At 59.1% G+C, this 23,926-nt stretch overlaps 3 protein-coding genes across 5 annotated transcripts; 2 read left to right on the plus strand and 1 right to left on the minus strand.

The window, feature by feature from the left end:
* Nucleotides 1-1,755: 1,755 nt before the first annotated feature.
* Nucleotides 1,756-4,632, plus strand: UBA52 (ubiquitin A-52 residue ribosomal protein fusion product 1). The gene is made up of 5 exons (XM_071727428.1): nt 1,756-1,881; nt 2,096-2,215; nt 2,317-2,403; nt 3,531-3,633; nt 4,410-4,632. Exons 2-5 carry the CDS (start codon nt 2,113-2,115, stop codon nt 4,630-4,632), a joined length of 516 nt encoding a protein of 171 aa, XP_071583529.1. The 5' UTR covers nt 1,756-1,881; nt 2,096-2,112.
* A 141-nt stretch (nt 4,633-4,773) lies between these two features.
* REX1BD (required for excision 1-B domain containing) lies at nt 4,774-9,721 on the plus strand. Of its 2 annotated transcripts, XR_011722768.1 has the most exons (6): nt 4,774-4,840; nt 5,599-5,681; nt 6,695-6,899; nt 7,003-7,091; nt 7,475-7,606; nt 9,584-9,721. XR_011722768.1 is itself a non-coding variant. In XM_071727641.1 (5 exons), exons 1-5 carry the CDS (start codon nt 4,838-4,840, stop codon nt 7,545-7,547), a joined length of 453 nt encoding a protein of 150 aa, XP_071583742.1. In that variant the 5' UTR covers nt 4,774-4,837; the 3' UTR covers nt 7,548-7,871. The 2 variants fall into 2 exon arrangements, 1 of the variants encoding a protein (XP_071583742.1); XM_071727641.1 differs by lacking the exon at nt 9,584-9,721 and having other exon boundaries at nt 7,475-7,871.
* On the minus strand, nt 8,330-20,110 carry CRLF1 (cytokine receptor like factor 1). 2 transcript variants are annotated; one of them, XM_071727639.1, is made up of 8 exons: nt 19,941-20,110; nt 15,238-15,516; nt 12,985-13,114; nt 11,539-11,708; nt 10,615-10,772; nt 10,368-10,536; nt 9,554-9,732; nt 8,333-8,639 (listed from the first exon to the last, which is right to left on the minus strand). In XM_071727639.1, exons 1-8 carry the CDS (start codon nt 20,023-20,025, stop codon nt 8,616-8,618), a joined length of 1,194 nt encoding a protein of 397 aa, XP_071583740.1. In that variant the 5' UTR covers nt 20,026-20,110; the 3' UTR covers nt 8,333-8,615. The 2 variants fall into 2 exon arrangements, with proteins under 2 accessions (XP_071583741.1, XP_071583740.1); XM_071727640.1 differs by having other exon boundaries at nt 8,330-8,639; nt 10,368-10,772; nt 19,906-20,012.
* Between the last annotated feature and the right edge of the window lie 3,816 nt (nt 20,111-23,926).

The following is a 23,926-nucleotide window of genomic DNA, read 5'->3' on the forward strand; positions in this document are numbered from 1 at the left end:
TCCCTGGGGATTTTTCCCCCATTCCCTGGGGATTTTTCCCCCATTCCCTGGAGATTTTTCCCCCATTCCCTGGGGATTTTTCCCCCATTTCCTGGAGATTTTTCCCCCATTTCCTGAGGATTTTTCCACCATTCCCTGGGGATTCCTCCCCATTCCCTGAGGATTCCTCCCCCGTTCCCTGGGGATTTTTCCCCCATTTCCTGGAGATTTTTCCCCCATTTCCTGGAGATTTTTCCCCCATTTCCTGGAGATTTTTCCCCCATTTCCTGAGGATTTTTCCCCCATTCCCTGGAGATTTTTCCCCCATTTCCTGAGGATTCCTCCCCCATTCCCTGGGGATTCCTCCCCCCTTCCCTGAGGATTTTTCCCCCGTTTCCTGGAGATTTTTCCCCCATTCCCTGGGGGATTTCTCCCCAATTCCCTAGGGATTCGTCTCCCGTTCCCTGGGGATTTTTCCCCCATTCCCTGGGGATTTTTCCCCCATTCCCTGGAGATTTTTCCCCCATTTCCTGAGGATTCCTCCCCCATTCCCTGGGGATTCCTCCCCCCTTCCCTGGGGATTTTTCCCCCATTCCCTGGGGATTCCTTCCCAATTCCCTGGGGATTCCTCCCCCATTTCCTGGAGATTTTTCCCCCATTTCCTGAGGATTCCTCCCCCGTTCCCTGGGGATTCCTCCCTCATTCCCTGGGGATTCCTCCCCCCTTCCCTGAGGATTTTTCCCCCATTCCCTGGGGATTTTTCCCCCATTCCCTGGGGATTTTTCCCCAATTCCCTGGGGATTCCTCCCCCATTCCCTGGAGATTTTTCCCTCGTTTCCTGGAGATTTTTCCCCAATTCCCTGGGGATTCCTCCCCCGTTCCCTGGGGATTTTTCCCCCATTCCCTGGGGATTTTTCCCCCATTCCCTGGGGATTTTTCCCCCATTCCCTGGGGAATTTCTCCCCAATTCCCTGGAGAACTTTCTACTTTGTGTTTCTATTCACGTTGGGATTGGGTTTGGGAATTTTTTTTTTTTTTTTTTCCTTTTTTTTGGAGGGGTGCTGAGAGCTCTGCTGCCTCGGGCCAGCCCCGGGGGTGTAAAGCCCAGGATTTGGGGGTAAATCAGTAAAAAGCAGGGAGGAAACACCTGGGGTTGTGTTCCTTGGGGGGCAGGAGAGCAGCAAATCCCAGCCCTGGGGATCATTGGGGTCGGTCCCGGTTCTGTGGGGTTGGTTCTGGATCCCTGGGGTCAGTTTGGGGTCGGTTCTGGATCCCTGGGGTGGGTTCTGGATCCCTGGGGTCAGTTTGGGGTCAGTCCCGGTTCTGTGGGGTCAGTCCCAGGCCCCTGGGGTCGGTTCTGGATCCCTGGGGTGGGTTCTGGATCCCTGGGGTCAGTTTGGGGTCAGTCCCGGTTCTGTGGGGTGGGTTCTGGATCCCCGCACTCAGTTTGGGGTCGGTCCCGGTTCCGTGGGCTCAGTTTGGGGCCGATTCCGGGTCCGTGGGGCTGATCTGGAGTCATTCCCGGAGCCGTGGGGCAGTTTTGGGGTAGGTTCCGGTTCTGTGGGGTGGGCTTGGGTCTGATTCCGGAACCCGGGGGTCAGTTTGGGGTCGGTTCCGGAGCCGTGAGCTCGGTTTGGGTCTGGTCCCGGTTCTGTGGGGTCACTTTGGGGCTGCTCTCGAGTCCCTGGGCCCCGGTTCCGCGTCCCTGAGGCCGATTTGGGTCCCGTCCCAGCTCCGTGGGGTGGGTTCGGGCCCGGTCCCGCTCGGTACCGGCGGTACCGGAACCGCCCGCGCTCGGCGCCTCAGCGGAGGGAGTGGGCGGGGCCAGCGCGCGCCGGAAGTGACGCAACTCGGGGCGGTTTCCGGTTCCGGCCGTTCCTTTCCTCAGCAGCGAGGCAAGCGGTGTGCGCGGGGCCGGGAGCGGGGGGAGGTTCGGAACCGGGGTTCGGAGCCCAAAGCCCGGGCTGGGAGGATGGAAAGAGGGGGGAAAGGTCCCGGGAGTGGGAATGAGGCGTCCCGGGATGGGTCCCGGCCCCGCTTGGGGCGAGAAGCGGGGAGAGCGGCGGGGCCTGCGGGGCGGGGATCGGTCCCGGGGTGACGCGGTGAATCCCCGCAGAGCCGAGCGGTGCCAAGATGCAGATCTTCGTGAAGACGCTGACGGGAAAAACCATCACCTTGGAGGTGGAACCCAACGATACCATCGAAAATGTGAAAGCCAAGATCCAGGATAAAGAAGGTACCGGGAGAACGGGGTTTGGGGGGGGAGGGGGGGGAGAAACCACGGGGCAGCTCCCGAGCCCTTCCCGCCGCTTTCCTTGCGGTGTTTCCCTCCCGCAGGGATCCCCCCGGACCAGCAGCGCTTGATCTTTGCGGGGAAGCAGCTGGAGGACGGCCGCACCTTGGCTGACTACAACATCCAGAAAGGTACCGACCCCCCCGGGGTGGCTTTTTTCTTTTTTTTTGGGGGGGGGGTCGGGGCTGTGGGAAGGGTCGGGGTTGGGGGAGGGGTCGGGGTTGGAGGGCGGGGTTGGGGTTGTGGGAAGGGCCGGGGTTGTGAGGAGGGTCGGGGTTGGGGGGGGGGATCGGGGTTATGGGAAGGGTCAGGTTTGGGGGGGGGATCGGGGTTGTGGAAGGGTCGGGGTTGTGGGGAGGGTCGGGGGTGGGGGAAGGGTCGGGGTTGGGAGGAGGGTTGGGGTTGGGGGGGGGCATCAGGGTTGGGGGGGGTCGGGGTTGTGGGGAGGGGGTCGGGGTTGTGGGAAGGGCCGGGGTTGTGGGGGGGGATCAGGGGGGGGGGGGGGGGGGTCAGGGTTATGGGAAGGGTTGGGGTTGGGGGGGGGGGGTCAGTGTTGGGGGGGGGGACCAGGGTTATGGGAAGGGCCGGGGTTGGGGGGGTCGTTGGGGTTGGGGGGGGGTCGAGGTTGTGAGGGGGGGTTGGGGTTGTGGGGAGGGGGTCGGGGTTATGGGAAGGGCCGGGGTTGGGGGGGGGGTCGGGGTTGTGGGAAGGGTTGGGGTTGGGGGGGGGTCGGGGTTGGAGGGGGGGTCGGGGTTATGGGAAGGGTTGGGGTTGGGATCGGGGTTGGGGGGGGTCGGGGTTGTGGGGAGGGTCGGGGTTGGGGGGGTCGTCAGGGTTGGGGGGAGGGTTGGGGTTGGAGGGGAATCGGGGCTGTGGGGAGAGTCGGGGTTGTGGGGGGATCGGGGTTGGGGGGGGATCGGGGTTGTGGAAAGGGTCGGGGTTGGGGTTGGGGGGAGGGGGTCGGGGTTGTGGGGAGGGTTGGGGTTGGGGGAGGGGGATCAGGGTTGGGGGGGTTGTGGGGAGGGTTGGGGTTGGGGGGGAATCGGGGTTGGGGGCGGGTCGGGGTTATGGGAAGGGTCGGGGTTGGGGGGGGATTGGGGTTACAGGAAGGGTCGGGGTTGTGGAAAGGGCCGGGGTTGGGGGGGGGTCGGGGTTGTGGGAAGTGCTGGGGTTATGGGGAGGGTTGGGGTTGTGAGGGGGGGGGTGGGGTTCCCGTTTGTTCCCCCCTCCCCCTCCCCACACTCCTCTGGTTCTCCAGAGTCCACTCTGCACCTGGTGCTGCGTCTGCGGGGAGGAATCATCGAGCCCTCCCTGCGCCAGCTCGCCCAGAAATACAACTGTGACAAAATGATCTGCCGCAAGTACGGCCCTGCCTCTGCCCCCCTGTCCCTGGGGCTGGGGGCTTTGGGGACCTTCCCTCCCCTCCCCTGGGGACAGCTGTGACCTCCCTGTCAAAACTGACCAAGACTCAATATTCTGTTAATGGTTTAATTTAATTAATAAGATTGAAATTAAAAAAAAACAGTGCTGAGTGCAGGGGGAGTCTCTGCTCTGCTCCCACACTCCTAAAACTCTGAAATTACCTTATTACAATTATTTTATTTAATTACAATTATATTACAATTACCTTAGATTACAATTCTATGAATATTAAAAAGGGGTGGGGTTACATACATATTCATAGGGATTACATCACATTATTACAATATTCATGATGGGCAGAGTCTGGGTGGAGTCCTTTCTTGGGGAGATATCGGGGGCCCTTAGGGGGTTTTTGGATGAAGTAAGAAGTCTTCCTCAAACTTGAACCCTTGTTACAGAGCAAAATGAGACCCTGGCCATAATTTTTCCTTTATCTGCAGGTTGTGGCATTTTTCTGTTGCCTCTTTGCAGATGTTCACATTCTTTTGGTGCCTCCTTAGCCTTGGCAGGGCCTTGTTTTAAGAACAAGACCCACGCTTCAATCATCAGAGCAGAAATTCACCTCTTTAAAAGCCTCGTGTTGCTTACACTGCTTTTGGGGGAAATTCTAGCTCTCGATTGCTTTCTCCCTATTTCATTTCTTTTTAGTTTCATTCTGAATTCCCTGCTTAGGACTAAAAACTCCTTAACCTCCCCCATCACACCCCTCTCCCAGGTGCTACGCCCGCCTCCACCCCCGCGCCGTCAACTGCCGCAAGAAGAAGTGTGGCCACACCAACAACCTGCGCCCAAAAAGAAGGTCAAGTAAAAAGGGGAGGGGGCAGCACCCCCAGAACCCCCCCTTCAGAACCCCCTCACTCCGCCTGGGCCCCCCCCTTTCAATAAAGCAGCGCTCCAGGCCTTTCCTCTGTGGTTTGTTTGGTTTGTTTGTTTATTAAGCTCCTAAAAAATGAGGGTTGGAAATAATAAAATCGACGGGGAGGGAAAAGGGGGTTCGGGGAGGGAAAAGGGGGTTCGGGGAGGGAAAAGGGGGTTCGGGGGGTGACCCGGTGATACCGGGCGGTGCCTGCAGAGGGCACCGGAACCGCGCTCCGGAACCGCGCTCCGCCTCCTCCGGGCCTGCGCGATCCGACGGCGGCCGCGATGGTGAGCGGGACCGGGAGAGCGTGTGGGTCGTGGGGAGGGTGCCGGAACCGAACCGGGCCGCTCAGGAGGGCCCCGAGAGGGGGATGGCGGCGGGAGGAGGCTCGGGGTATGGGAGCGGGGTGCTGGTGCCGGTTCGGGCACGCGTGACCCGGGGAGGCCGCAGGTGCTGGGAATGGGAGCGGGAGGGGAATGGGGGCCCAAGGGGTGATTCCGGTACCGCGGGAGATTCTGGGGGCGCTTCTGGTTTGCGTACCCGTGGCCCTGGGGTGGTTCCGGTTCCCCTATGACCGAACCCGGGAAGGGGTGGGGGGGCTGAAGCCCCGAGCCCGTGACCGGGGGCAGAGCCGCCCCTGGCGCTGGGGGTGGTGGAGGCTGTACCGGTGTCACCACGGTGTCACCAGCCCTGTCCCCACGCTGCCCCCAGCCCTGTCCCCGCGGTGTCACCACCCCTGTCCCCACGCTGCCCCCAGCCCTGTCCCCGCGGTGTCACCACCCCTGTCCCCACGGTGCCACCACCCCTGTCCCCATGGTGCCATCACCTTGTCCCCACGGTGCCCCCACCCGTGTCCCCACGGTGCCACCACCCGTGTCCCCACGGTGTCACCAGCCCTGTCCCCACGCTGCCGCCAGCCCTGTCCCCACACTGTCACCACCTCTGTCCCCACGGTGTCACCACCCCTGTCCCCACGCTGCCGCCATCCCTGTCCCCACGGTGCCATCACCTTGTCCCCACGGTGCCACCACCCGTGTCCCCACAGACGGGTGCGGAGGTGCCCGCGCTGCTGCGGCGGCTGCAGACGCTGCAGGCAGAACGGGCCGAGCGGTACCGGCAGCTGGAGGAGTGAGTACCGGGCCCCCCCGGGGGGGCCTCAGACCCCCCCACACCCACCCGAGCCCCCACCCCCTTTTTTTTTTTTGTTTTCCTTCGGTGTTGGGAGGAGGCGGAGCAGCCGCGGAGCAGCCGCGGAGCAGCCGCGGGGCAGCCGAGGACAGCGGGGCAGGAGGTGCTGGGCTCGGGGGGATGCGGGGTCGGGAGTGAAAATGGAGGAAATTCAGCAAATTACCCCAAAAAGCAGCTGCCAGGCCAGCTGATGGCGAGGGGTGACCTGGTCTGGTTGTGGGGACCAGGAGCTGCCACCAGGAAACCCCCGTGGCCTGGAGACAACGGGAGCTCAGCACCCGTGTGATGGGTGTCACCTTCCTGTGGGTGTCACCATCCCGTGGGTGTCACCATCGTGGTGGGTGTCACCTTCCTGTGGGTGTCCCCATCCCGGTGGGTGTCACCATTCCGGTGGGTCTCACCATCCTGGTGGGTGTCCCCATCCCGTGGGTGTCCCCATCCCGGTGGGTGTCACTATCCCGATGGGTATCCCCATCCTGGTGGGTGTCACCTTCCTATGGGTGTCCCCATCCCGGTGGGTCTCACCATCCTGGTGGGTGTCACCATCTGGTGGGTATCCCCATCCTGGTGGGTGTCACTATCCCGATGGGTGTCACCTTCCTGGTGAGTGTCCCTATCCCGGTGGGTCTCACCATCCTGGTGGGTGTCACCATCTGGTGGGTGTCACTATCCCGATGGGTGTCACCTTCCTGGTGAGTGTCCCCATCCCGTGGGTGTCACCATCCCGGTGGGTGTCACCTTCCTATGGGTGTCCCCATCCCATGGGTGTCCCCATCCCGTGGGTGTCCCCATCCCGGTGGGTCTCACCATCCTGGTGGGTGTCACCATCCCGGTGGGTGTCCCCATCCCGTGGGTGTTACTTTCCCGGTGGGTGTCCCCATCCCGTGGGTGTCCCCACCCCGATGGGTGTCCCCTGGGTGGGGTGACAGTGGCCTCCCCGCCCCCTTTCCCAGGGGCCACCGTGCGTACCTGAGCAGCGGCCCGCACTACGACTTCCCGCGGTACCGGCAGCTGGTGCACGAGGTGACAGTGGCATTTGGCGACATCTCCAGGGAGGTTCTGAGCATCGCCGGGTGCCTGCGGGACCGATTGGCCCGGCCCGACCTGGCCCAGCACCTCGATCGCCTCCAGGACCGGGAACGGGAGAAGCTGCAGCTGGTGGGCGGCGGTTTGGGGAGGTCCTGGGGGGCTGGGGGGGGTCCTTGGGGTGACTTTCGGAGGGGATGGGGGGGATGTCACCTCTCCTGTGTCCCCACCCCAGACGGCCCAGCTCCAGCTGGCCCGGCAGCGTGCTCAGGACCATCCCCAGGATGAATCCCATCAGGAGGAGGTGCAGGACCTCAAACACAAGTGGGTGTGGGGGGGGTCCCCCTCTCCTCGTGTTTTCAACACCCACAGCCCCCCCCTCAACCCCTGCTGAGGAGCCCCCTCCCCATCTCTCCTCAGCTGGGGGCCCAGATGGTGCCTTCAGCAGCGTTTTTTGGGAAAGGGACGGGGTTGGGAAAGGAAGGGGGGGGTTGGGAAAGGAGGGAAGGGGCTGGGGAAGGGGAGGGGGGGGGGTGTTTTGGGAAAGGGGTTTTTTTTGGGGGGGAAGGGGAGGTTTTTTTTGGCTCGGTGGCCGCCGTCCCCTCGGCCTCCCCGGGCTGAGTGTTTCATAAACAGCGCGGGGCGGGCGGGGCCGGGTAATACGCTCCATCTGGGCTTTATTTATAGTTTCCATCCGCTCTCCTTAGGCTAATTAAAACCACCGAGGCAATCAGCGAGGTTCTCCAGGATCTCAAGTACGATTCGGAAGAAGTCGAGTGATGGGCGGCCCCGTGGGAACGGCTGAGGGAGGGGGAGGGGGGCCCCGCTCCTTCCTCAAGGTGGGCACCTTCCCCCTTGGCCCCTTCTCCTGGGACCCCCCTGGCAGCAGTGGGGTCCCCTTATATCCTCAGCAGCTCTGGGTTTAGGGGTGGTGTGTGTCCCCCCCTCAGTTCTGCCCAAGGGGAACCAGAACCCAGCGTGCTGAGGAGCTTTGACCCCCCCTGACCCCCCCCAAAAAAAAAAAATCTGCCCCACAGCAGCTCCAGCACCCCATAAGTTCATTTTTTATGGTCACCCAAAATAAAAGTGACCCCACTGGGTTGATTGCTTTGGTTTGAAGGGCTCCTGTGTACCCCCCCCATCTTGAGAAGGGGCAGGGGTCCCCTTTGGCTGCCCGCAGCATCCCCGTCCCCACGCGCCGCTGACGCAGACCCCCGGGGGGGGGGTGGGGGGTGATGATGGTGGTGGTTTGGGGTTGGGTTGTTTTTTTTTTTTTGGAGGTTTATTGGCATTAAGCTTCAATCTGTTCCTAATTGACTGAAATGGAACCCAAATCCGGCTGGTTTGAATCAAAACCCGAGCAGGCACTGGGCAAACCCCAGCAGCCGGGCTCCCCCCTCCCAGGGGACTCACACACACACACACACACACACACACACACACTCACACACACACACACACACACACACCTCCCCCCCCCCTCCGCCCCCCCAACCCTTAATTTTCATCCCTGGGGTGAAAAACCAGAAAAAAAAAAAAAAAAAATCACTTCCAGAGGGGCTGTGTTAGGACACACACCCCCCCAGGAAGCCCCCACTGCCCCTTTCACCCCCGAGGCTGCTCTGGCTGGCAGGGAAGGAGCAGACCCCCCCCCACCCCCCTTCTAAGCCAGCCTGGGGGGTCCCCTCGGTGCCGGGGGGTGCGGGGGGCTGCGGGGCCCAGCCCGGTCCGGTCCCCGGGGCTGTGAGGGCCCCGTGTTGCCCCGCTCGGCTTCCTGCAACCCCCCCGGCGGGGCGGTGGTCCCGGGGGGGCTCCGGGCGCCCCGTCTGTTCCTCGGGCCCCCGGGGGCTACAGCTTATCTGCGGGAAGGACCTGTGGGGAGGAGCAGAGCTCACCCCGGGTCACTGCTCTGTGTGTCCCTCCCCACCCCCCCCGTGTCACCTGTGTCCCCAGGGTTGGTGTGTGTCCCCCCCTCTCCAGTGTTCCCAGGGTCAGTGACACCCCGTGCCCTCCACCTCAGCATCCCCAGGGGCTGCATCACCCCATATCCCATCCCCACCATCCCTAGGGTTGATGTCACCCTATGTCCCACCCCCAGGGATTGTGTCACCCCATATCCCACTGCCACTATTCATAGGGTTGATGTCACCCCATATCCCATCCCTAGGGATTGCATCACCCCATATCCCACCCCAGCATCCCCAGGGATTGTGTCACCCCATATTCCACTGCCACCATCCCTAGGGTTGATGTCACCCCATATCCCACCCCCACCATCCCCAGGGACTGCATCAATTCATATCCCACCCCAGCAACCTCAGGGATTGTGTCACCCCATATTCCACCTCCAACATCCCTAGGATTAATGTCACCCCATACCCCATCCCCAGGGACTGCATCACCCCATATCCCACCCCACCACCCCCAGGGACAGCATCACCCACCACCCATATCCCACCACCAGCATCCCTAGGAATTGCGTCACCCCATACCCCATCCCCAGGGACTGCATCACCCCATACCCCATCCCCAGGGACTGCATCACCCCATATCCCACCCCCAGGAACTGCATCACCCCATATCCCACCCCACCACCCCCAGGGTTGATGTCACCTCACATCACGCCCCCAACACCCTCCCATTTGACACCCCCCCCACCTCCATCATCCCCGGGCTCCGCATCACCCCACCTCCCAGCACCCTTTGGGACGGGGTCAGCTCACCCCAAAACCCCCAAACATCCCCCCCGGGGTGGGGTAAAGAAGTCTGAAATGCTCCTTACCTACCTGGTTGCGTGTTTTGTGCGATTTCTGCAGCCACACGCGCCACTGGTCGTAGAGTTTGATGCCGAGGTTGGAGCAGCCGTAGGCGTGTTTCTTCACCCAGCCCAGGAACTGCTTCAGCTCCCTCCTCAACGTCGTGTTCTGCTCCCCCCCCTTGGGGTCACAGCCCCCCGACGCCCTCTCTGCGGGGACAAGGACGGTGCCACCACCGAGGGAGGGGACCTCGAGGTCTCCGGTGCGCGGCCCGAGGGAGGGGAGAAGGGGTTTGGGGTGCTGGGTGGGGAAGCCGAGCTCCAAATCGGCTCTGAGAGGGGGGGATGTGTCCCCCCTCCTGCCACCAACATGGAGTTATGGGATGTCAGGGGTCGGAAGGGACCTCTGGAGAGGGGGCACATCCAGGAGGAGGCTCCACAACCTCTCCGGGCATCCCGGGCTCCATCCCCCTCACCCTCCAGAACTTCCCATGTTTCAACCCGTTATTCCTTGCCCTGTTCCTGGGCATCGCTGCCATTCCCCTCATCCTCTTGATCCCCACCCCTCAGATGTTTATAGGGATCGTGTCACCCCGTGTCCCACCCCCGGAGTGCCCAGAAGATCCCCTCTCAGCCTTCTCAAGGCTGAACACCCTCAGGGTGTTGCTCTCACCCCAGACTTCCATAGGGAAGATCTCCAAGTCCGTTCATCACCCTCTTCACCCTCCTTTGGCCTCTCTCCAGCAGCTCCCCAGCCCTCTTCAACTGGACAACCCCAAACCGGACCCAGTTGAGCCCCCCGGGGCAGAACCTCAGATCAGAACCTTTTTGGACCTGTTGCTCACCGCTGCGAGGGGTGGAGGCAGCAGTGGGATTGCTCCAATCGCTCCAAATCCCAGCTTTTTTGGATCCGTAGATGCTGAAGGGGTTACAACGGACTTGGACGAAGTAAACGGTGCCGGGGCGCAGCCCGGCCAAGCGGCACGAGGTTTGGTTGCCCACGTTGTCCACAACCTGGGGGAGGAGAGGAGGAGGGCAGCGTGGGAAGAGCCAGACCCCAAAAACCATCCCCTCACCCCACTGGTGCCCAACCTTCCACTCCGAGCTGTCCTCCACCCGGTATTGGATCTGGTACTTGGCTTGGAAGAAGAAATCCTTGAGGGCCGGGGGGGAGCTCCAGCGGACGCTGAGTTGGTCCTCGAGGTCCCCAACCCGACTGACGTGGACGTCGGAAGGGGGGTCGGTGGTGACTGAGGGGACAGGAGGGGTGGTGGGGATGGGGGAGGTGGCGTGGGGGGGTAAGGAGGGAAGAAAAATAAAGGGGGAAAAAAAAAAAACCCCAAAGCCGCCAAGCGAAGCCGGAAGCAAAGGTGAAAGGACCTAAAAGCCACCCCCCCCAAAAAACACCACCACGCCCAAAGCACCCCAAACAAAACCAATAAAAATCCTGCCCCCCACCCAAAAAAAATTTAAAAAAAAAATCCCCCAAACAAGAAAAATCAAAAAAACCCAAAAGCAGAAAAAAAGCAGAACTTGAAAAAACCCCAACACACACAAAAAGCAAAAGTTAAAAACCAAACCCCCAGAACCCCCAAATGAAAAAAACCCAACCCTCAAAAAACACGACCCAGAAAACCACCAAATCCCCAAAATCTCAAAACTCCTGCAAAAAAAAACCCAACGAAAACCAAACCAAAAAACCTCCCAAGAAACAAAAAAACCCAAACCAAGAACCCTAAAGGCAACCAAACCCAAAAAACCAAAAAGACCCCAAAAAACCTAAAAGACCCAAAAAAACCCAAAAGAAAAACAAACCCAAAAGAACCCCAAACCCATAAAAAAAACCCCAAAACCCAAACAAAACAACCAGAAGAAGAACCCACGTCCACGGGAGTCAGGAGCCTGAGTGGGTTTGGAGAGGTTCTCCTCCAAGATCTCCCCGTTCCTGCAGCCCCCCCACCCCCTCCAACACCCCCAGGAGGTCCCCATCAGGCGGTGGCACCTCTGGGTGCTCACCCACGTCGAGGATGTCCAACATGACCACGTCCGACACGGCCACCCCGAGGCGGTTGGAAGCCTCCACCCAGATCTCGTAGGGTGTGAAGAGGGCCAGGTCCTTGGGGATGTGGCAGGAGTAGGGTCCTGCTGTGTGGTACTCCTGGCAGGTGTTGTCCCGGCCGTACCACCTGGAGGAACAACCCCATGGTCAACCAACCCCATGGTCAACCAGCCCCATGGTCAATGAACCCCATGGTCAACCAACTGCATGGTCCAACCAACCTTGTGGTCAACCATGGTCAATGAACCCCATGGTCAACCAGCCCCATGGTCAATGAACCCCATGGTCAACCAACTCCATGGTCCAACCAACCTTGTGGTCAACCATGGTCAATGAACCTCATGGTCAACCAGCCCCATGGTCAATGAACCCCATGGTCAACCAACTCCATGGTCCAACCAACCTTGTGGTCAACCATGGTCAATGAACCCCATGGTCAACCACCCCTGTGGTCAACAAACCCCATGATCAACCAACACATTGTCAACAAACCCCATGGTCAACCAATCCCATGGTCAACCAACCCCATGGTCAATGAACCCCATGGTCAACCAGCCCCATGGTCAATGAACCCCATGGTCAACCAACTGCATGGTCCAACCAACCTTGTGGTCAACCATGGTCAATGAACCTCATGGTCAACCACCCCTGTGGTCAACAAACCCCATGATCAACCAACCCATTGTCAACCAACCCCACAGTCAACCAGCCCCATGATCAACCAACTCCATGGTCCATGAACCCCATGGTCAACCAACCTTGTGGTTGACCAACCCCATGGTCAATGAACCCCGTGGTCAGCCAACCCCATGGTCAACCAACTCCATGGCCAACCAACTCCATGGTCAACCAACCTCGTGGTCAACCAACCCCGTGGTCAACCAACCCCATGGTCAACCAGCCTTGTGGTCAACCAACCCCGTGGTCAACCAGCCCCATGGTCAACAAACTCCATGGTCAACCAACCTTGTGTTCAACCACCCCATTGTCAACCAACTCCATGGTCAACCAACCCCATGATCAACCACCCCATTGTCAACCAACCTTGTGGTCAACCAGCCCCATGGTCAACCAACTCCATGGTCCATGAACCCCATGGTCAACCAACTCCATGGTCAACCAACCTTGTGGTTGACCAGCCCCATGGTCAATGAACCTCATGGTCAACCAACCCCTGGTGCCAAGGTGACCATGGTTGCTTTGTCTGCAGCATCACCCCCCTCAGGCCTTGGGTCACCAACCCCGTTGTCCAGCAGCTCCTCACCCTCCTCCTCCTCACCACGTGGTGGTGGCCAAGACCTGAGGAAGCTCGTCCCTCCCCCCTCCCCAAGCTTGGGACACCAAACTTGCTCTTCCCCCCATCCCAACATTTTGTTTCCGTGGGAATTAAGGTTGGGTCCCACCTCAGCTTGTACTTGAGGGTGTAGTTGGTGGGCAGGAAGGTTTCTCCTTCTGTCCCTGGTGCCCACTTACAGGTCAGGTCCTTCATGTTTTTGGACCAGCAGGAGATGTTGACTGGTTTTTCTGGTGGCACTGGGAGAGAGGAGAAAAAGAGAAAAAAAAAAAAAACAAACAAGAGGCAGAGGGGGATGAAACAAAGCCCCATGGGTTTGGTGGGTGAAGCCACCCCCATCCCAGCCCCCGTGGCCACCAGCCCCGTGGCTACCAATGGGTTTGACCGTGGTCAACCAAGCCCATGGTCAATGAACCTCGTGGTCAACCAACCCCATGGTCAACGAACCTCATGGTCAACCAACCCCATGGTCAACGAACCTCATGGTCAGCCAACCCCATGGTCAATGAACCTCATGGTCAACCAACCCCATGGTCAATGAACCCCATGGTCAACCAACCCCATGGTCAATGAACCCCGTGGTCAACCAACCCCATGGTCAACCAACCCCACGGTCAATGAACCCCATGGTCAACCAACCCCATGGTCAACCAACCCCATGGTCAATGAACCTCATGGTCAACCAACCCCATGGTCAACCAACCCCAAGGGGTTGAACCAAGGGGTTCAGGGTCCTGCCTGCTCCTGCCTGCACCCTGTTGAATTCCAGCAACAACAACCCATAAAAACAACCCCAAAAAACCCCAACCCAAGCCTGAGCCACGTTCCCAGCTCAGCTCCTCCATCCCGAGGAGGCCACAGCAGCCTGAAAATAGCCCGAGATAAAAATCTTATTGATTTGGACAAGGGTTGTTTCCCCCAAACTGTGCCAAAAGCTCCTGGGGACACCAGGGATGACCATGAGGAAGTTCAACCACCAACCGGTGTGTTTTGGGACAGAACATGGGAGATTTGGCCAAAAAAAAAAAAAAAAAAAAAAAAAAGTGTGGATGTAGCAGGTGGGGGGGGGTGGTGTTGGGTTGGATTCAGCTTTCCAACCTTCACGATGGGAAAAGGCGGGTTGGGATCCCCCAAATACCCCCCTGGGGCTGTTCCTAGAGGAGTGTTGGGAGGGTGACGCCCTGTTGAGGGGTGACACCCTATTGGGGGGTGACACCTTATTGGGATGAGTGACATCTTATTGGGGGGTGACACCCTATTGGGGTGGTGACACCTTATTGGGATGAGTGACACCCTATTGGGGTTGACACCTTATTGGGTAGGTGATCCCCTATTGGGATGAGTGACATCTTATTGGGGGGTGACCCCCTATTGGATGGGTGACCCCCTCTTGGGTGGGTGACACCTTATTAGGATGAGTGACATATTACTGGGGGGTGACCCCCTATTGGGTGGGTGACACTTCATTGAGACGAGTGACCCCCTATTAGGTGGGTGACACCCTATTGGGATGAGTGACCCCCTCTTGGGGTGGGTGACCCCTTTTGGGGTGGTAACCCCCTTTTGGGTGGGTGACCCCCTTTTGGGTGGGTGACCCCCTCTTGAGGTGGGTGACCCCTTTTGGGGCAGTAACCCCCTCTTGGGGTGGGTGACCCCTTTTGGGTGGGTGACCACTTTTGGGGCAGTAACCCCCTCTTGGGGTGGGTGACCCCTTTTGGGTGGGTGACCCCTTTTGGGGCAGTAACCCCCTCTTGGGGTGGGTGACCCCTCTTGGGTGGGTGCCCCCTTTCAGATGAGTGACCCCCTCTTGGGGTGGGTGACCCCTTTTGGGTGGGTGACCCCCTTTTGGGGTAGTAACCCCCTACTGGGTGGTTGACCCCCTCTTGAGGTGGATGACCCTCTATCGGGTGGGTGACCCCTTTTGGGTGGGTGCCCCCTTTCAGATGAGTGACCCCCTCTTGGGGTGGGTGACCCCTTTTGGGGCAGTAACCCCCTCTTGGGGTGGGTGACCCCTTTTGGGTGGGTGCCCCCTTTCAGATGAGTGACCCCCTTTTGGGGCGGTAACCCCCTTTTGGGGTGGTAACCCCCTACTGGGTGGTTGACCCCCTCTTGAGGTGCATGACCCTCTATTGGGTGGGTGACCCCTTTTGGGTGGGTGACCCCTTTTCGGTGGGTGACCCCTTTTGGGGCAGTAACCCCCTACTGGGTGGGTGACCCCTTTTGGGTGGGTGACCCCCTTTTGGGTGGGTGACCCCTTTTGGGTGGGTGACCCCCTTTTGGGTGGGTGACCCCTTTCAGATGAGTGACCCCCTCTTGGGGTGGGTGCCCCCTTTTGGGTGGGTGCCCCCTCTGCCCGACCTACGTCCAACGTAAAGGCAGGAGCCGGCCAAGATGCCGCCGTCTCTGCTGTGACACACCAGGTTGTCCCCCGACTGCTGCCTGGAGCCGTTGAGGTGGAACAGGGCCACCCCCAGCGTGGTGGGACCCAGGGGGGTGTAGGAGGTGGGGGGCAGGCGCCTCCCGTTCAGGGTCCAGTACAGATCCTCGGCTTTCAGGTGAAAGTCGGGGCTGACCGTGCACGTGGCCAGCAGCGAGGAGCCCATCAGCAGGGTGGGGTCCTGGGGGGAGATGACAGCAGGGTCTGCAGCCAGGGAGATAAAAGGGAGGGGGAAAGAAAAAGGGGATTTTGTTTTCTATCTACAGCTACCACTTTTTTTTTTTTTTTTAATTATTATTATTTTTTTGTAATATCCGAACGCGTTTTACGGCTGCTCCGCGGCTCCCGGAACGTCTTGGAGGTCCCTTTGGTTGCCTTTCCCATCTGTTCTTTAGGAATTAAAATCTGGTTTAGGGGCACCTAAAGGTATTGGCCTTCTGGATGGATATTTTTTAATATTAAAATATATTTCGGATGGATTTCAGACTGATGGAGGGAGATGTGGGGCTCGGGGATGGGGTTCTGGTGGGTTGCTGGTTGGACTTGATGCTCTTCAAGGTTTTTTCCAGCCTTAATGGTTCTGTGATTTATTTGAATGTATTTTATCTCTGTTTCTAAATATTCCAGTAGATTCCATCTACATTTCTATATATTTAAACACATTTTAATCTGTTTCTATGTATTTGAGCACATTTCTATCTTTTTCTACCCATTCAAACAGATTCTACAATTTATTTCAATAGATCTACCTCTATTTTTCTGTATTTGACTGGATTCTCTGCCTATTTCAATATATTAGGATGTATTCTACATATCTGAACACATCCTAGATCGATTTCTGTGTATTTGAACAGATTCTACATCTGCTTTTATATATTTAAAGATCTTTTATACCTACTTTAGAGCCACTGAAAGATCCTCGATTGAATTAAACCTATTTAAATATTCAAAAATCATCGCAAAATACACTTAAATAGATTTTTCTTTTTTTAAAAAAACATATTTTACATCTAATTTTTATCGATTTACAGCCACACTTGGATAAATCTCTCTATAAAATTTATAAACCTCTCTGTACTTAGCAGGGCACGGCCCCTCCCCAGCTGAGGAGGGAGCACAGGAGGCTCTGGGAAGGATTTGGGGGGGGAGGGAATTGACCCCAGGGTTCACGGGCAGCCCTGGGGGGGTCTTTGCTGCACCCACCCGTGAGGGTCTTGCAAAAAAATTCGGGGCTTTTCCAGAGCTGGGCTGCGGCTTTCTCAAGTTTTGCCTTTTTTTTTTTTTTTTTTTTTTTTTATCCACGACAAAAGGATTGCAAAAACAACCACAGAAAGTTTGGCGGGGTTGTTCCCCCCCCCCTTTTCCAACAGACACCAACCATCCCCCCCTTCCCCACCCCCCAAAAATCCCCCCCCTCCGAGACCCCCATCCCAAACCCATCCCTTCCACCTCTGCTCTTTGTGCCACCACCCGAGGGAGAAGGGGGGGGGGGGACGACTCTCACACCCTCAATCCCCTTCCCTTCTTTTTCTCCAACTCTTTTCACCCTCAGACTTGAAAGAACAAAACCCCCCCGACCATTCCGGAGTTTTTTTTTTCCATCGTTGGGATCCGCACGCGCCGGGCTCAGATCCCAAATTACCGCCCGGAAAGCGCCGCGACCTCCGCTCCCCTTTGACCCCCCGGGCCCCCGCTCGCCTTTCAGCGCCCGCCGCGATTAATTCCCCCAAATCCTCATTAGCAGGGGAAATATCGGACACCCCAGGGATGCCGGAAGGTTGGGGCGTTTTTTTGGGTTTTTTTTTTTTTTTTGGGGGGGGGGATGTGTGTGTTAAATCCCCCCCGGGCACGTTGACACCCGGGGTACCCCGAGCATCCTTGGGGATAACTCCACCCCATCCCCCCCCAGCAACTCCAGAGAACAACTCCAGGCCCTAAATCTCCTAAATCTTCATTTAAACAGCACCAAAATCACACAAAACCACCATAAACCCAACGCGTTTCCCCTCCTCCGAGTGGGACCCTCCGGAGAGGCCAATTTTCTCCATCTCTATTATTTTTTCCCTGCGGTTTTTTGGGGTTTTTTTTTTTTTAATCCCTTCCAAGCAGGAGCCTCCGGAGAAGCTTATTTTCTGTATATACATCTAAAAATCCATTTATTTATCCCCTGCAATTTTTTTTCCACCCCTTTCCCCTGCACGCACAGTGCCCAACATGTGTTTTAAAAGGGAAAAGTGTGAAGTTTTCCCCGCTCGGAGAGGAAAAGGGCCGGAGAGACCCAAGGCAAGCTGTGGAATGTGCAAGTCGCAACCAAAAATACCTGCTCTGGAGTTGAAGGGTTTTTTTTTTTTTTGGTGTGTTTTGTTTTGTTTTTTTATAGCTTTCCTATTAGAAAAAAAAAATGCTGATCAGGTGCTAAGTAATGCTATAAAGTAAAACCACATTTCCAAGGTGTCGGGAACGTTTATGTTTTTCTTCCGAAGGGCCGGATTTCATTTTATTTTTATATGGGCGTTTTAAGAGGTTGGGGAAGAAAAGGAGGAATAAAAAAGCCTCTCTGATAAGTGTCGGGGATCAGGAGGTTAAAACAAAGCAAAAAAAAGATTTATTGCGATGGGCAAGGGCGGGGGGTTGGGGGAAAAAATAATATAAATGCCCTGAAGAACAAAAGGAAATTTGGGCAGCTCTGAATCCTGCAAGAAAAATAAATTTATATGTATACATATATATAAATATTTAGAGGGCTTTTCGAGCTCAAGCAACGAGGTTTGAAGGCGGATACGGCCCCCCCAAACCATCGCTTTATCCTTTTTTTTTTTTTTTTCCCCTATTTTTTCTCCTTCTCCTCCCCAAGTGGCATTTCGGGTGCCCATCCCTCGGCTCGAGGAGGGATTTATAAAAAGCCCAGGAATTCCAGCGCAACCGAGGGGAAACATTCGCTCTCTAAAAGGAGATTTGGCTTCGCCTTTGCCCAGCGCCGCACGTCGAGGGGCTGCGGGGCCACAGCTCACCCCGCACCCCAAAAAAGTGAGCGGGGGGGGTTAAGAAATGGGGGTCCCGGGGTGGGAATCCTGCGGCGAGAGGCATCGGGAATTCCCGAAGCGGGGAGAGCCCAAGGGTGCGGGGTCAGCACCAAAGAGGGTCGAGGCACGGCCCCCATGGGGTTCCCAGGAGGGGGAGGTCACTGCTGCACCCCAAAACCCGCCTGGGTTGGGAGTCTCCCGATAACGGCTCCCGAAGGGATTTTTTGGGAGGTTTTTTTTTTTTTTCCTCCCTCCTCCACCCCTTCTGCGATTCCTGCCCCGATTGTTGCTCTGTCAGACTTCGCTGCCAGCGACACGGAGGGATGGGGGGGACACGGGACCCCCCCGTGGCAAGGACAGGGATGGGGACTTGATGGCTTTTGTCGACGGGACCCGTTTGGGTGTCGCAGGGACCATCCATCCCCCCCAGAATCTCCCCCCAACCCCCCCCAAGGGAGGAAACCAAACTTCCTGCGGCGGGGAATGGGCCGCGGGGGGAAGCAACGGGTGGGACGGAGGCAAATTCGGGTTGAGGGTCCCGCGATGAAGGGGGGAACCCACCCGTAATCCCCCCCCCCCTCCCCAAATCCCCCTCTCCCAGGGCAAAGGGGGACCCCGATCCCCCCCCCCCAGGGCTGAGCCCACAGCTCAGCCCACAGGTGGCACCTCCCGGACCTGCCACCAGCGGGTGGGACCCCCAAATGGGAAGCAATGGGGAGCCCCCCAGGGGGATTGGGGGTGCTGGTCATTGTTTTTCCCCCCCCCCCCCAAAAAAAAAAGGGGGAAGGGAGCTCCCTATTGTTCTGGGTGGGGAAGAGGGGATTCATTGTTCTCTGGGATGGGGGGGGACACGCAGATCTCTGGAGGGAATAGGGGTGTCCCCGTTGTTCTCAGGAGGAGGGGGGGGCTCAGAGGCTGAGGGGTGGGCAAGGGGGGTCACGGCTCCCGGGGGGGAGGAAGGGGTCGAGTGGGGAAGGGGTTCGCTATTGTTCTCCGGCCGGAGGACGGGGGTTTCCATTGTCCTGGGTGGGGAATGGAGCCGCATTGTTCTCCGGGAGGGGGGGTCTGCAGGGCAGGGGAGGGGGGGGACACAAGAGATGACCGATCTTTCCCGGGGAGAGGGATCCCACTTTTCCGTGGGGAGAGGGGTCACTCGCCGCTCCCAGGGGAGGCGGGGGGGTCCCGGCTGCTCTCGGGGACGGGGGGAGCAACAAAAAGTTCCTCTATTGTTCTCTGCTGGGAGAAGGGGGGAGCGGGGGGGGTCCCGACTGGGCTGCGGGGACCGAGAGGGCGAGGGGGGGATCTCTGGTGCCCGCAGGGGGTTGCCGGGGGTTCCTGGCTGCCCTCAGCGGGGGGGTCCCCGTTCCGCTGCACAGCCCCGAGGTGCGCTGTCCCCCCGCATCCCGGGGCGGGGGGACACGGACGGGGATGGGACCCCCACCCTATGGACCGGCACCACCCAGCCCGCAGTGAGCGGAGCAGCCCCTGGGGGCTCCGCACAGCGCCCGCCCCGGCCCCGACGGGACCCCCAGTGTGTGTCCCCCCCCCTCTTCCCGCTCCCCGCGCCCACCTTGCGGGAGCCGCCCGGTAAGTCCCGGTACTCACAGGCGAGCGGCTCGGCACGGAGGAGGTTGAGGCAGAGTAGGAGCAACGGGGAGAGCAAGGAGGGGAGTCCCGGTAACGGCGGCATGGCCCGCTCCGGTGCCCGTCGGTGCCCGGGGCGGCGGAGCGTACCGGCACGTACGGGGAAGTCCCGAGCAAGTCTGAGCAACCCCCCGGTAACCAAAGCCCTAAATGCCGCCCTGGCCCCGCCCCGCCCCGCCCGGGCCCGCCCCCGGGGGGGCAGAAAGCCACCGACCCCGGGGCCTCACCGTCCCGCTCCGTTACCGACCCCGGTACCCACCCCCCGACGCACGGTGCGCTCCCGGTGCTGTCGGGGGATGCTGTAACTCTCCGAATCCCCCCCGCGACAACCCGGGATCGGTGTCCCGCTCCCCCCCAGCCCCACGGAAGGTGAGTAAGAGCCGCCCCGGGGCCACCGTCCCACGGGTGACTCAGCGCGGCCGCCCCGGGACCCTCCCGTGCCCCCGGGGCTGCGCAGATGGTTGGGACACCCCCTCACCCCCCATCCAAAGGGTCTTTAGGAACCCGAAATCCCGTTTGTATTTTTGAGGTGAAAATGGGAATATCTTCCCTGGAATCCCGGCTGGCTCTGCCCGACCCAACAGCTCCGGCGTTTCCTCCCCGACAACAACAACAAAAAAACACCAACAAACAACTCAAACCTGCGAGATGTGGGAAAACAGCCCCAAATGGTTCAAATCCCCGCGGGGTTGGAGCTGCACTTGTCCCCAGGGCACCCCGGAGCCGGTGGCATGTCGGGCTGTGCCATCAGCACGGTGACAAAAGTTCCATCTCCCTGTCCCCTCCGGTCCCCCCGCCTGGGACTCGGTGTCACCAAGAGCTTCTCAGCTCTCCAGATGGGTGACGGCAGGTCCCGGGGGTGTCCCCCAGCCCGGGCTGTCCCCAGCTGTGTCCTTTAGGTCTGGCTGAGCCCTGGGGTGTGGGATGAGACCAGAGGCACAGTGTCCCTCCCCGAGAGGTGACACAGAGGGGCCCGGTGACCCTGACCTTGATGTTGGGGTGGGGTTGGCAGCCCTGAGGCCATGGGACCACTGCTTTGTGGATGACTTTGGGGGCTCAGAGCTGGCGGGGCTGTTTTCCAGCCCATGGGGACATTGCTTGGTGGCTTTCCCTGTCCCTTTGCTCCCTTTCCCAGCTCTGTGCCCTGCGGACATCGCTCCCTGCAGGGGATGCAGTGGGGGGGTTCAGCGCCGGGGGTGGCCCAAGGTCCCCGTCCCAAAGGGGTGACCCCATAACACCGGGGGGGCTGAGCCCTGTGGCCGTGTGGGGACAAGAGGGGGGAGAGGGTGACACTGAGCAGGAGTCACTGAGGGGCTCCGAGGTGTTGGGCACCGAAGGAACTGCAGAGTTGGGAGAAGAAAATTAAAAAAAAAAAAAAAAAAAAAAAAAAAAAAGAGAGCAGGAGGGAGGCAAAACAATGCCTTTTCCCAGCGTCCTGTTTTTTTGGAAGCTTCTGAAGTGTTTTTGTTGAAATTTCCCAAAAATGTCAGGCTCCGGGAGCCACCCAGCCTGAGAAACTTCAGCCCCAGCGGCCGCAGTCTGGCTGAGTGAATCACGGCTGCTCCGGGGCTGGCGGCCACCCCCGCTCCACACCCCCCCGGGAGCCCCCCCGGAATGGGAGCCAGCGGTGGGTGCTGCTTTGGGGGGGGAGGAGAAGAATCCCGCCGGAAAAAAATCCCTCCGGAAAAATCTCCACACCCCCTCCCCCTGGAATAGGGGTCGGGGGGCAGCAGCACCTGTGCTGCCTGCACTGCTGCCCCCCCCCTCTGCTCTGTCACCCCCTCCCCGTGGGGGGCTCCTGGGGGGTGACACCCGTCCTGGCGCTGGCAGAGAGGGGACGTGGGTGAAGGAGCCACCAGAAGGTGTTTTGAGGCTTTGCTGGGGGGGTCAGTGGTGGGGGGGGGGGGTGTCGGTCCCTGCTGGTGTCACCAAGGACGTGCCCTCGGGGTCACCGGCTTGGGGGACAGTCACCCTCCCTGCCCTGTGACAGTCCCCAGAGCTGAGGAGGGGACAGAGCCAGCCCGAGGTCCCCGACACACACAGAGCCCCGGGGGGGTGGCCGGTGGTGACAGAGCCACCTCCTGCTCTGACTCAGATGTGCTCAGAGCGGCCCTTTGACCCTGACCTTTAACGAGCTGCTCCCTCCTGCCCACCAGCACCAGCCGGGACGCAGGATCTGTCCCCTTCTGTCCCCCTTGCCGGGCTGGCAGCGTCACCACGGGGGTCCCCAGGGGCTGGCGTGGTCCAGCTGTCCCCCCCCCCCCTCCGGAGTGGCTCGGTTCCCAGGGCCTCTCTGCCCTGTGCTGGTGCAGGATCTGGCTGTGGGGCCCAGCTCCCAAACATCCAGCCCCTTCCTCCTCTGCCCCGGCGGGATGTCACCCCCACCCCTGATGGATCCAGGACCTCGGGGTGGCCCTGGGGATGTCCCCAAAGCCGGGCTGAGCATCCCGGGTCTGGCTTCCCACCTTCCTGCTGTCACCTCCATCACGCATCACCGGGGCCCAGCACATCTCCCCTTGAATTAAAATGATTGTTTGATTTCCCATAAAGTCCTTGGACCGAGGCAGCATCTGGCTCAAGGGCCAGGGTGTAAAAAACAAACAACACCACCAAAAAAATCCAACATTCCCCCCCACACCACCACCAAGAAAAAGCGGGAGGCGCTGTGGAGCCTGCAGCCTTTTAAAGTGACCTGGGGGAAAAATAAAGAGGCTAGAAATGCAAAGAATCCAGCAGTCCGAGTTTTCTTTATATTCCTCTCAGTCACATTTCCACATCCATGGGTAATTTATAACCCTCTTAACCCCTTCCCTGCCAGCCCCCTCTTTACTTTTGCTCAAGAGCATCCTCATGGCTGCACCTTCCCTTCCTCCCTCCTCTTCCTCCCACTGCTGTTTGCTTTTTGGGAGCACAAAAAGTCCCACGAGGGAGTTTGCTAATTTCTAGAGGGGAAAAAAAAAAAAGCAGTTGGTGTCAAGGGGGTGCTTGAGCACAAGGGATGGGCTCTGTGGGGTGGGGACACAGGGTGACAAGTCCCCTGGGCATGGGGAGCAGGGTGAGGGGAGCCAATGGCATCATGGAAGGCTCCAGAGGGAAAAGAAAATAAGAAATGTAGGTCAGTAGTGATAAATGCAAAAGGCATGGAGTGGTTCTGGAGAGGGGTGGGAGGAGGAGGGAGGGCAGTAAATATTTGCCAACTGGGATATTATTGCCTGGGAATGGGGTTTTTGCCATGAAAAGGTGAGTGGAAGGAGGGGGGAGACTGGGCAGGTGTGTTACCCACCGGCCATGGAGCTCCTGGCACTCAATCTGGGGGGGTTTGGTCCCTCTGGGGATGGGGGTCCAGCTCCATCCTCCCCCCCCTCAGCTGATGGGACCCTCACCTGTGGCACCACGTGTGGGGTGATGTCCCCAATCTATCCCATTTACTTGGCCGTTTGTCAGCAGGGACAGACAGGAGGCTGGATGGGCTCCAGGAGGGGGAAGGGGGGAGCACAACGGACCTGCCAGACCCCCCCCCCCCCTTCCCCGAGCACATTTTCTCCCAGCCCTGGTTTGATTAACGAGATGAATAAAGTGGTGGAGAGCAGTGGGGCGAGGAGAGGCCCCACTCCCTGCTCCCAGGGGGGACCTCCCCAGCCAACCCCCCCCTTCTCCCTCTGCCCCAGGGCACGGAGAACCCCTGAACCCTGAGCTGGGACCAGGGGACCCCCTCTCCTCCCCCACCCCAGGGGTCCTGCCATATGTTCCCCATTAGGGCTGGAGGGTAACGAAGCCCCCAGCCCCCCTCCTCCTCTTCTCCCCCCGCCCTGGGCTGCCTTTGGGGTGCTGCCATAAATAAGGTTGATGGGCAGGGCAGTGACGTGCAGGGGGGGCAAGTCTGAGCCTTTTATGTCTTTTAAATCCTGGGAAATCAAAGCTGTAAATCTGGGGTGTCAGGGAGAGCC

This window comes from Heliangelus exortis, chromosome 28, assembly GCF_036169615.1.
Source record: "Heliangelus exortis chromosome 28, bHelExo1.hap1, whole genome shotgun sequence".
Lineage (NCBI taxonomy): Eukaryota > Metazoa > Chordata > Aves > Apodiformes > Trochilidae > Heliangelus > Heliangelus exortis.

Bases quoted from the DNA above. Each gene is read 5' to 3' on its own strand.
- CRLF1 (XM_071727639.1), bottom strand. From the start codon at position 20,025: ATGCCGCCGTTACCGGGACTCCCCTCCTTGCTCTCCCCGTTGCTCCTA. The intron at 11,709-12,984 runs GTGGGACCCAAC...TTGTTCCTCCAG, and splicing joins ACCCTCAAGTACAAGCTGAG to GTGGTACGGCCGGGACAACA. The intron at 10,773-11,538 runs GTGAGCACCCAG...CTGTCCCCTCAG, and splicing joins GTTGGACATCCTCGACGTGG to TCACCACCGACCCCCCTTCC.
- UBA52 (XM_071727428.1), top strand. From the start codon at position 2,113: ATGCAGATCTTCGTGAAGACGCTGACGGGAAAAACCATCACCTTGGAG. The intron at 2,404-3,530 runs GTACCGACCCCC...CTGGTTCTCCAG, and splicing joins TGACTACAACATCCAGAAAG to AGTCCACTCTGCACCTGGTG. The intron at 3,634-4,409 runs GTACGGCCCTGC...CCCCTCTCCCAG, and splicing joins GACAAAATGATCTGCCGCAA to GTGCTACGCCCGCCTCCACC.
- REX1BD (XM_071727641.1), top strand. The intron at 5,682-6,694 runs GTGAGTACCGGG...CCCCTTTCCCAG, and splicing joins CGGTACCGGCAGCTGGAGGA to GGGCCACCGTGCGTACCTGA. The intron at 7,092-7,474 runs GTGGGTGTGGGG...CGCTCTCCTTAG, and splicing joins GTGCAGGACCTCAAACACAA to GCTAATTAAAACCACCGAGG.